This window comes from Scylla paramamosain, chromosome 38, assembly GCF_035594125.1.
Source record: "Scylla paramamosain isolate STU-SP2022 chromosome 38, ASM3559412v1, whole genome shotgun sequence".
Taxonomy (NCBI): Eukaryota; Metazoa; Arthropoda; class Malacostraca; order Decapoda; family Portunidae; genus Scylla; species Scylla paramamosain.
Genome location: NC_087188.1, coordinates 8,833,009 through 8,843,809, shown reverse-complemented (window position 1 = coordinate 8,843,809; position 10,801 = coordinate 8,833,009). Strand labels below are relative to the sequence as shown.

Here is a 10,801-nt window from a genome sequence, read left to right as displayed (position 1 = left end):
AAAATTAATCCAGGAAGAAACTGAATAGCTACTTGGAAGTTTCATAAAGGGAGAAATGTGGTGTAGTATTGAAGGTGATGGAAACATGATGGCAACTTTGCAGATTATGTGGAGACTGAGGGTGATAATACTTAATTGGGTGTTATGTGGTAAGAGGTTTTTTCCCAATAAACTTTTTCAGAAGAAGATAAGCCATAGATATGCATGGAGAGAGAGAGAGAGAGAGAGAGAGAGAGAGAGAGAGAGAGAGAGAGAGAGAGAATCCAGTCGTTATGTATACTTGTCTGACCAATGCATTGATATTTATTGATTTTTTTTAATACTGTTATTCATTGTGGTAGAAGGAATGGCCTGATCACTCTCTCTCACACACACACACACACACACACACACCACTCATTTCAGGGAAGCTTAATATCATGCCACTAAGTCTGGCAGCAATATCTATGAATTCAGTAAGTATATACTACTACGTACTACTTCTACTATTATTACTATTTAGTGATGGTGGTACTGTTGTTACTACTAGTACTACTGCTATTACTACTACTACTACTACTACTACTACTACTACTACTACTACTACTGCTACTACTGCTGCTACTACTACTACTACTACTACTACTACTACTACTACTACTGCTGCTACTACTACTACTACTACTACTACTACTACTACTACTACTACTACTACTACTACTACTACTACTAGTACTACTACTACTAGCTTACTAGATACTAACATGCATAATATAACGAAATGGAAGGAAATAGATCAAAGCTTTTTCTTTTAAACTCCCGCTTTTTTATTTATTTTTATTTATTTATTTATTTATTTACTTTTTAAGACTTGCAACGAGTCATTTATAATCTCACCCCATTCCCTTAAGTAATTCATTTTAGACAAAGAATAATAGTGTTTTAACGATATTATATGCTAGTTGTATGAATATTGTACAAAACGGTGAAGCTAACCTCGTCTTGTAGTAAACAAACAAAACACTGAGCAGCACAGGCAGCGCGTCTGTCATTACTGCCGCCAACATGTCTAAGGTGGGTCATAGGGAGGTCACTGCAGCACGGGGAGGTTACACTGAACTCCTGCAGACGTGTGTGAGTCATGTACTGCCAAGGAACGTGGGATAAAGAGATGTGATGCATAGATACGAGGCAGCATCCATTTGGTGACCGCTGTTGTATAAATTTTGGCGATGTCTTTCATTGGATTTCTTGTGTATATTTGAGTTGTGTTAAGTCGAATTTTAGTTTTCATGTCAAGTTAAGGTACGTCAGGCCAAGAATGGGTTGGGAATGTATAGGTGGAGATGTGTAACCCAAGTCACTTTTCTTAGAGCTGATAGTGATTTATGAATAACATGAAGGCAGAGCGTTAGTCACTGCATTCACCTGTAGGAAATTTTCCGTAACTAATTCAACCCCGCCAGTGATTTACGAGTTTACCTGATCAAGCTGATTTATATTTCTTTCTATTTAAAGGATGCTGGCCAAGACTTACAGATGAGGAATGAGAAAAAATGCTTGTTTAATTACTTGATAGATATTGTGTTGATTTTGTAACTCGTATTCTTGAGATATTTAGTGCCTGCTCACCCATGTCCTTTGGCTCTCATCACTCCAAGTATATGTGATTGCTAAGTAGGTTGACAGTTATCAATGTAAATAAATGTTTTGTCAGTTAGGAGGTATGCAAGATCCTACATTGGGAACTTTGATTAGTTTAATTTGGAGATGCCCTTAACTGTTCATCCGTGAGGAGATAGTGCAGTGGCAAGACAGGCAAAACTCACTAAAATCCATAAAGGCCTTGGTGATCCTCATGTTCTGACCAGTAATGTGTTGGCTGTGTTACAGTGAGTGTCTTGCCAGTCGTTCAATCCTCATCTCTTCTTTAGATACATTTTTCTAGTAATATTGAAATAAAATTAGTGTTTTCACCAGAGGGCTAGGTTAAGTTAGAATTATATTAAGTCAGTTCATTACTTATCCCTTCATTGTATAGATCACAATTTGAGAAAGCATCATATTTTTGCCCAGTAATAAGTAATCACTGTCTCAAAATTAGGAGACTAGGGTCACTTCCATAATACCCAAATTTATATGTTACTATGATACTACTAAGAGATACATTATGATTTTGTAAGTGAGCAGCCAGATAACCTCAGACTCCTTTACAGTCCGAGATAGCGCGTCAGTTTGACCTCCCGGAGCGGCAGAGCAAACTGAACACCATGCTGCGGGAGGAAGGCCTGAAGGACGAGCAGGTGTACTGTGTGTGCCGGACCTCAGATGTCTCCAGGTTCATGATGTATGTATATTATTGTTAGCGATCTCTCTTTCCTTCCTGAAACATCAAGATTTCCTCTATTTTCTCTCTATCCTTTCAAGATTTCTTATTCTTGATTTATTTTCATGTTATTTACCCTTCATTGTCTTTTTCTCTTCCTTTTCTTCCTTTACCTACTCGTCATTTCTTACTTGTATTCCTTCTCTTACAATACCTTGTCTTCATCTCATCCTTGTCCTCACCCTCAGTTGTTATTTTGTTGTTACAGATAATTTATGATTACTTTGATTACTTCTAAGTTTAATAGTGATATTTAGAAAGTATTACCCATACAGTGTGTTTTTCACCTTGGACTTATTTATATATTTTTGCATATTCCTTGTGTTTCTATTATTGTTTCTCCTGAGGTATCTGACTTGTATGTTGCCAACAGAGGCTGTGACAAATGTGAGGAGTGGTACCATGGCGACTGCATCAATGTGACTGAGTCGGAAGCAAACAAGATACGAAAATTCTTCTGTCAGGTATGCTAGAAACTTTATAAAGCCTAGTTCTTGCATCCATGTATTTCTTTGTGGGGTCTCAGATTTTGGCAGGTAAACTCAATTACAAGATATTATTTTAAAGTCACTCAAAATACTCCACATTTTCCTTTTATTGTGCAAAGGAAATTGATCAATATCTGGTACAGAGGACTAAAAACAGTATATGCACTGAAAATCAACCTTGAACCTTTTCCATTCCTTATGAATTAGGTAAAATAATAAATAAACAGAAGCAGGAGTTGAAAAATTCCCATTATCTATTTATCCATATTCACTGAATTGTTATTTTATAGTTTTAACTTTAAAGTAATTAACAAGACCAGTCACCAGAAGAAAACAGTACATTGAGAGTACTACAGATGATTAGAGGGAGAATTTGATTGCATTGCTGTCGTTGGCACACCCAGAGATGCAGACTGAAGGATTCGACCCTGGAGATCAAGTACAAACAGAAGAAGCCTCACCACCACGAACACAGTGACAACAAGCACCACAAGGACAAGGAGAAGAAGGACAGGGAACGGAAGGACAAGGAGAGGAGAGACAAGGAGAAGAGAGACAGGGAAAAATACAAATATGATAAACATTCAGGTAAGTTATACCAAAGATTTTTAGTGAGAACTTCCCTTTGTTGTACTTTGTAATGTAATTTGGCCGTGTATTGTGGAAAGAAAGAATGTTAAGAAAAATAAAAGAGATTAACTTGTGTCAGATGTGCTTTTGAGGGCCATTAGGAAACCCAAGTGTTGGCTCTAATGAATGCCTACTTTCCCAGCCTCCAAGAGCAAGAATGGCAGCAGTAGCAGTAGCAAAAGTAGCAGCAGCAGCAGCAGTCAGCGATGTGGAGCATGTGAGGCATGTTACCAGCGTGAGGACTGCGGCCGCTGCGAGAACTGCAAGGACATGGCCAAGTTTGGAGGCCCCCACAAGCTGCGGCAGAAGTGCAAAAAGAGACAGTGCCATAACTTTGTAAGCCAAATTGTGATGGAGTGCAACTTTTCCTGTGTAACATGTTTAAGTATCTTAAATACAAATAGCTGATGTTTAGATGAGAGCTATTACTCCATCTGTAAAGCTTGAATCATTGTAATCTGGTCAAAATCATCCCATTATGTTTCCTACCTCTTTCTTATCCTGTAAGGCAGCTGGTTACTGCACTGTGAGCACTCATCATGGTCAACACATTGGAGATATGTGGTGTCTAAGAATTGATGTGTTGATCATAAAGACAAGTTTTAGGTGTGTTTGCTTGGTGTCTAGGATGTGATATTTCACCACCAATAAGTAAAAATCTTAGGTGGGATTGAATAAAATAGATTTAATTTTTCTGTATATTTATGATCAATTTTCTACTGTTTTATTACTAAATATGAATTCAACAGTTGAAGACTAAGAGAAAAAGACAAATTTATTTTACTTGTAACTTTGGAAAGTTTATAAATCAAGCATTTATAAGTGGAGATTCATCTGTACTTACCAGCCTTCCTCTGTGGCTCCTCCAGGTGCAGCTCGCCCAGAGGCCCAACAAGACCAGCAGCAGCAGTCCCAAGAAGCACTGGGAACATGAGGCAGACAAGCCACCCAAGCCTCCATCACAGTCCCCATTCAGTGTGAAGGAAGACTACCCCACTGTGCTGAAGGACCGCAACGAGCACAGTGAGGAGGAAATGTTTGAGCTCAACAAGAAGTACACGAAGGACCCAGTGATCCTCGAGTCCAGCAAGACCAAGGAGAAGGAAGTCAAGTCATTCAACCGGAAAGTAAGTATTTCTGTTTGTGTTCAAGTGTTTGTTTGTATCTGTAATAGTTTTTGCTAAATCATGAAAATGGTAGACAGGTGATGTGAGGAATTAAGTTCTTACATGATTTTGTTTGAAATCTTGGTAATAACTTCAGATGAATCAAAATTGTTTTTAGTTCCATACACAAGTCCAAAATTTAGCACAGCAAGACAGTAAAAATTCACTTTATCCTCAGAAAAAAGAGCAGACGCCAGGGATGCGAAAACGGAAGAGTCGCCACGAATCAGACTCTTCAGACAGTGACTCAGATGGTGGCTACATGCGGGCAGACCAGATCATCACCCGGCAGTGCTTTGGGCCACAGTGCACCAGGCTGGCACGTCCCAACAGCAAGTACTGCAGTGACGAGTGTGGCCTCAAGCTGGCTGAAGCAAGGATCTATTCTGTAAGTTTGTCTTTAGGTTTTGCAGTCCTTGGTCTTTGAATATGTCTGCTTTTTCATTGGCTCACTTTCTTAAACTTTTCCTTTCTTGCAGGTATTGCCACAGCGCATTCAGGAGTGGAAGATGAGTGAGTGTGTGGCAGAGACAAAGGACATCAGGCAGCTGGAAAAGATCAGGCGGCAGCAGTTAGAGGCGAGGGAGGTGCTGCAGCAACTGGACCAACGGCACCTTGTGAGTTAAACTTTTAAAGCATTTGGTGGTTTTGATACTGGACATCTGCAGATGGAATGATCAGACAGTATGATTTAAAAACAACATCCAGGGAAGAAGACCTATCTTGCAAAATGCACCACTACCTAATCCTGTAAGAGAGAATGATGATATACCTTTGAAGCACTTGAGAATTATGATGTAGGAACAGCACTCTTATAGCCCTTGGTGGTGGCATGTTATCTCAATGTTGTGGAATTGCAGCTCAACTGCTTTCCATTTTTTAGAAGCCTTACAACCATGCTGTTTGTTGTGCCACAGGACTGAACCTTATAATTCCTATGTTACTTGAAATTAATTGGTGAACCATTCTTTTTTTCAGGAGCTGGACCGACTAATTGAGCGAGGGAAGAGAGCCAGCATTGACCCCAAAGCTGATGACGGGGGTGAGGAGGAGGGTGTGGACAGTGTCTACATTTACTGTGTCACTTGTGGACACGAGGTTCAGGCCAGAAGAGCAGTTAGACACATGGAAAACTGCTTTAATAAGGTAATCTGAGTTCCTTATGTTTAAATTGTCTGTTTCCTATACACTAGTGTTGATATTAATTAATTTGTGTTCATTTTTTATTTCAGCTTGAGAGTCAGACCACCTTTGGCTCCATGTTTAAGACAAGGATAGAGGGCAACAACATGTTCTGTGACTTCTATAACTCCAGCACCCTCACTTACTGCAAAAGACTGAGGGTGATGTGTCCTGAACACACCAAAGCACCATTGGTCAAGGATCATGAGGTGAGACTCAATACATTCTCTATCAGGATCATCTTTCACTGTCAGCTTGTGTTGACAGTGTTGTGCTGTGCCATTCATCTTGAAAACTCATCCGTAATTAACCATCAAAACCATTTAGAATCAGTAATGAACTACAAGGTTTCAGTATTGACCTATCCAATTCCTATAATCCACTGTTCCTTTCCATTGTTATTTAAAAACTTGTGCCATTACAATCCTGTGAGGAAATTCATCAGAACAGGGATCTGTTATAAACATCTTTTTATGTATATGGTTGTCATTTCTTTTGTTTAAGTTTAATGTTTCATCAAGTCAGAGTAGTGGATGAAAACAAAAGCATATAACCTCTTTCAGGTTTGTGGAGCTCCTCTGACCTCCAATGTGTTTGATGTGACGGGAGAAATTTGTTTGGCGGCCAAAAAGAAGTGTTTGCGTCACTACTGCTGGGAGAAGCTCCGGAGGGCTGAGATAGACATGGAGAGAGTCAGACAGGTAAGCTGACCATCTACACAACTAGATAATATATAGGATGGACTTTCCCCTTTATGTCTACCTCATTGATTTCCTTTATTTCCCAATTTCTTCTATCTCACTGAGTGGCTTTTTCTTCCCTACTCTTCTCCTTGGCTTTTACTTTGCTTTGTATTCCAGTGACATTATTTCCTAAGCTCTGAATTTTCACCTTATATAAGTGTAAGAAATTAGGTTTATTGATTAAAGGGAGGTAAGAGGATTCTTCTTTTCTTCCAGTGGCTCAAGTTAGATGAGTTACTGGAACAAGAGCGCACAGTCAGGCAAGCCATGACTAACCGTGCTGGAGTGCTGGGCCTCATGCTGCACTCCACCTATGACCATGAACTGGCAGAAAAGCTCCAGCAATCCCAGCAGTACCACCAGAATGACCATCAGTACCACACTAATAGTACAAAGTATCAACGAACCAACAGCACCAGTAACAGCACTGCTAATGCCACGACTACTGCACACCACAAGCACAGCACCAGTCAGGCTCAACAGAAGAAACAGCAGCAGCGCCATCATTCCTCCTCGCAGCGTTACAGCACAGATCTCCAAACCAGTGAGGCGCAGCATCCCAGTGATCACCAGTACCACAGCACAGGGCACAAGCACCACCACAGCGACCACCAGTACCATAACAGTGACCGCAGCAACAAGCAACAGCAGCAGCAACAGCAGCAGCAGCAGCAGCAGCAGCAGCAGCAGCAGCAGCAGCACCATCACAGTGACCACCAGTACCACAGTAGCGACCGCAGCAAGCCTCTGCAGCAGACGCCTCCCACAACGCAGCACCACCACAATGACCACCAATATCACTCCAACAGCAGGGACCAGAAGTACCCAGTGAATCAGCGGTACCACTCAGACCACCAGTATTACTCCAGTAAGAAACAAAAGTGAGTTATGCAATTCCTTCTTGTACATGGAAATATTACACAATTGCCAATCTTTGCCATGTAACTTTTGTATGAAGTGTAAATTAAAATCTTCAGGGATGTACATACGTATATTCACTTTATAATGTCGTGGTTTTGATAAAAAAAAATTAGGTGTGACCAGTATGTAAAGTAATAATTTAGTTTTATTTGAAGATAATAATGAAATATAATGCCAATTAATAAATCTACCTTTGGAACCTGAAGTTTTGGTGACATGTAAGATGTGATGAAAATTATATACTGTTTAAACTTAGTATCAAGAAAGTAAGCTGAAGAATGTGGCAAACTTCTCAGCCAGCCTCAACACACAGGGCATTAGGTGTTGAGTATTCTTTGTGACAAGGAGAGAAAACATACAAAATGTACAATTCTTATAAATGCTAAAAAGGAAGAAAATTAATAAAGTGTTTTCTAAAGGTGACAACATATATTTTCACATGGTATGTCTGGTTACATTAAGCGGCATGTTTGTGAATGGCAGATTCATGCACACAAAAATTTGTACTTATGTATATATATGCACAAAGTTCCTTAACCCATTTTGCAGTTTGGCATATACAGCAGAGGTGTCGTTCATACCGCCATTGCTTGGGTAATACTGAACAACATTACACAGGCTGTCACTTATTTCTTAAACTTTCCAAGGGATGGTCTATGTTTTACATTCAGCAGTATATTTGTGTACTTTACTCTGCTGTTACAAAAATGCACATGTAATTAGACCCTACATTTAGAAAAGACAATTACTACAATAAAATATGAAAAAAAAGAAAAAAAGAAATACAAATGACATTTCAGCAACAATATTTCAGTGATACCGACTCAATTCAACAAAAATTTGAACACAAATAAAACCTAAATAAGCATGCAATACTGAGTGGAAATCAGTGGAATATACTTTCCAAGCACAGCTTCAGTTTAGTGTTGACTCCCCAGTTTAGTCTGAGATCTTTAATTTCTATCTGGTACTACACACTATATGAATATAACTACGAGCAAAATCACACCATCAAATACATCCTTCTGTAGGCACTGACACTTCTAAGATGACAAATCATCTAGCTCACTGACACTCATTAGATGACAATTCATCTAACTCACCTAAACAATCTTTTCAAAATTTCCAGGTAAATTTTGTATGAATTAGTAATCTGAGAATCTTGAAATATTGTGCTCAGTCGCAAGATTTCTTCCACTTTACCTTAAGCACCTTAACAAAATACTTTGTGTATGCATTAAAGTATGATTGCCTATCCTAGCAGACTCCATAATCTGCTGAAAACTTAATACAAAAAATCAGCTAGATATGCCTTGAATAATGGAGACTTTATCATGAAATATTATGAAGGAAAATGTCATTGCTTAGATGCATATAGGTCACTTTACATTCTCCAAGCACACCCAGCCAGTACCTGAGTGTGCCTCTCACACTTCCTTCTGCTGGCACCAGACGAGTCCCTCTAAGCCAGTCCTCAGTACCTTCCTCTGCGGTCACGACGGTCCCTGTCCCGGGAGCGAGAGCGGGACCTGCGGCGGTGCTTGCCCTCGTGTTTACCCTCATACTTCTCGGTGTACCTCTCCCTGGATCTGGAGCGCGAGCGGGTGCGATGGCGGTAGCGGGAGCGGGAGGAGCGTGCCAGCAGGTTCTTCAGATGGTGGGAAATGGGCTTGACGTGCCAAAAGTTGCAGAATCCTCCCTTGCCGCACTGCCCCATCTCAAACTGTCGGCAGCAGGCCTCTCGGAAGTCAGCGACAGGACAGAGGTCACAGTAGATGGGGCGGAACATATACCACCGGTTGTTGAGATCCTCAGCGGCCTTCACAGCATCCTCCTCGCGACGGAACTTGATGTACACGTTCCCTCGCAGGTGGTCGCACTGGTTGTCACACACGCACATCTCCTCAATCTCGCCATACTTGTCCTCGCACTCAAAGAACACGTCCTCAAAGAAGTACTCAAACTGCTCCTGAATCTCATGGTCGCTCATGTTGGCCAGGTGGGAACCGTCTGCTGACTTGGCTGAGTTCTGCTGACTCACATACATGTTCTGCATCACCACTGTCTGGCTGTTGGAGGAATGGAGGTGGTGTTCATTTCCTGCTATGGTAATAGTAATTCTTTGGCAACTTTCATGATACTTATTCTCAGGTTAATATTACGTTGATGTGCTTTGTGGATGAGGCTGTACCTTAGTCTCTCTTAGTAGTAATAAAGTACCCATCTAGCTGTGCAAGTTGCATTACCTGTACTGTGGCTTGTTGTGCTTCCTGGAGCATCTCTCGCTGTGCCGGCAAGCTCCAGTCTTGATGTAGAAGGAGCAGTTCACCTTGTCCTTCTCTGTGCCATAGATGGAGGCAAGGTACTCAGCTCCTGACATAGACATCTTGCCGCTACTCTCTGCCTCTGGAATGGGAGGAATTGTATACAGATTTATGCAAATTTAAGTAAAACAACAAAGCTGCTGGTATTTAAGTTCTCATGTTTTTTTTACTACATTTCTCTGCTAGGTTTATTTTCCTCTCTCTGTTATTTCAGTTTTTGTTTGCCTATTTAGATTCTGTGTTTTCTTAGTTTTACTTTCCTCACCGTTATTTCATTTGCTAAGTTTACTTACTTTCTTTGAACTTGTATTTTTACATCTATAACATGAGGGCCGAGGCAACAACACAAATATATCCACCATCTTATCTCTTACTTTAATTTCCATGTCTTGTTGTTTCTCCAGCCTACAACATACAACATGGCCTAGGTGCGATTTTATGTAGTCAACTGAAAATTTAGCCCATCACAACACTAAATTAATACAGGACAGCAGCAGCCCGCCCCGCCCGGCGTCCACTGATACACACTATAAGTAAGGATTCCCGAGACCAATTAGACTTCACATCATTTATTCATACCATACACATGACTCCTTCGGTGCAACATTTATCGCCAGCTGTACGTTGCTCATGTTACTCCTAATTCAGTCCTAATCTGCCCTTGAAGTCCAGCTATAACAGAGATCATTCCCCTCCTCTATCTCATCAAGTACCTGAGTTACCTGGCATACGGTGCTGCCTTTAAATATATCACCTGGTGTTAAGTCTATTTTTACCTCACAGGCCACTCCAGTTAAAGGTAAAGGCGGTAATCGGTACAAGTTCTGTGCTGGCGTCCTGCCTCACCACGCCGCCATAACACTAGGCTCGGCGGTCTCGGTCTGGGTTGGTCTCATATTGTTTCGTGTCAATTTTTGTTCCATGGTCGCATTTATGGAATTAAAGCTAGCCATTTATTGATTAATTAAAATCTTTATGCCTA

The 10,801-nt window shown here is 40.6% G+C and overlaps 2 protein-coding genes across 2 annotated transcripts; one reads left to right on the top strand and one right to left on the bottom strand.

Moving 5' to 3' along the window:
* The first annotated feature begins 954 nt into the window (after positions 1 to 954).
* LOC135091714 (CXXC-type zinc finger protein 1-like) lies at positions 955 to 7,694 on the top strand. The gene is made up of 12 exons (XM_063989617.1): positions 955 to 1,053; positions 2,196 to 2,326; positions 2,739 to 2,829; positions 3,258 to 3,441; positions 3,626 to 3,819; positions 4,353 to 4,610; positions 4,828 to 5,037; positions 5,129 to 5,266; positions 5,628 to 5,795; positions 5,882 to 6,040; positions 6,395 to 6,532; positions 6,791 to 7,694. Exons 1-12 carry the CDS (start codon positions 1,045 to 1,047, stop codon positions 7,457 to 7,459), a joined length of 2,349 nt encoding a protein of 782 aa, XP_063845687.1. The 5' UTR covers positions 955 to 1,044; the 3' UTR covers positions 7,460 to 7,694.
* Positions 7,695 to 7,904: 210 nt separating this feature from the next.
* LOC135091717 (splicing factor U2AF 35 kDa subunit-like) lies at positions 7,905 to 10,707 on the bottom strand. Its single transcript, XM_063989620.1, has 3 exons — positions 10,596 to 10,707; positions 9,742 to 9,901; positions 7,905 to 9,564 (listed from the first exon to the last, which is right to left on the bottom strand). Exons 2-3 carry the CDS (start codon positions 9,879 to 9,881, stop codon positions 8,970 to 8,972), a joined length of 735 nt encoding a protein of 244 aa, XP_063845690.1. The 5' UTR covers positions 9,882 to 9,901; positions 10,596 to 10,707; the 3' UTR covers positions 7,905 to 8,969.
* Between the last annotated feature and the right edge of the window lie 94 nt (positions 10,708 to 10,801).

What these genes read in the sequence shown, in the direction of transcription:
- LOC135091717 (XM_063989620.1), bottom strand. Translation starts at nt 9,881, where the DNA reads ATGTCTATGTCAGGAGCTGAGTACCTTGCCTCCATCTATGGCACAGAG. An exon ending in CACAACAAGCCACAGTACAG is followed by an intron (nt 9,565 to 9,741) that starts GTAATGCAACTT and finishes TTCCTCCAACAG; the next exon opens with CCAGACAGTGGTGATGCAGA.
- LOC135091714 (XM_063989617.1), top strand. An exon ending in TCAAGTCATTCAACCGGAAA is followed by an intron (nt 4,611 to 4,827) that starts GTAAGTATTTCT and finishes CTTTATCCTCAG; the next exon opens with AAAAAAGAGCAGACGCCAGG. An exon ending in CTGAAGCAAGGATCTATTCT is followed by an intron (nt 5,038 to 5,128) that starts GTAAGTTTGTCT and finishes CCTTTCTTGCAG; the next exon opens with GTATTGCCACAGCGCATTCA.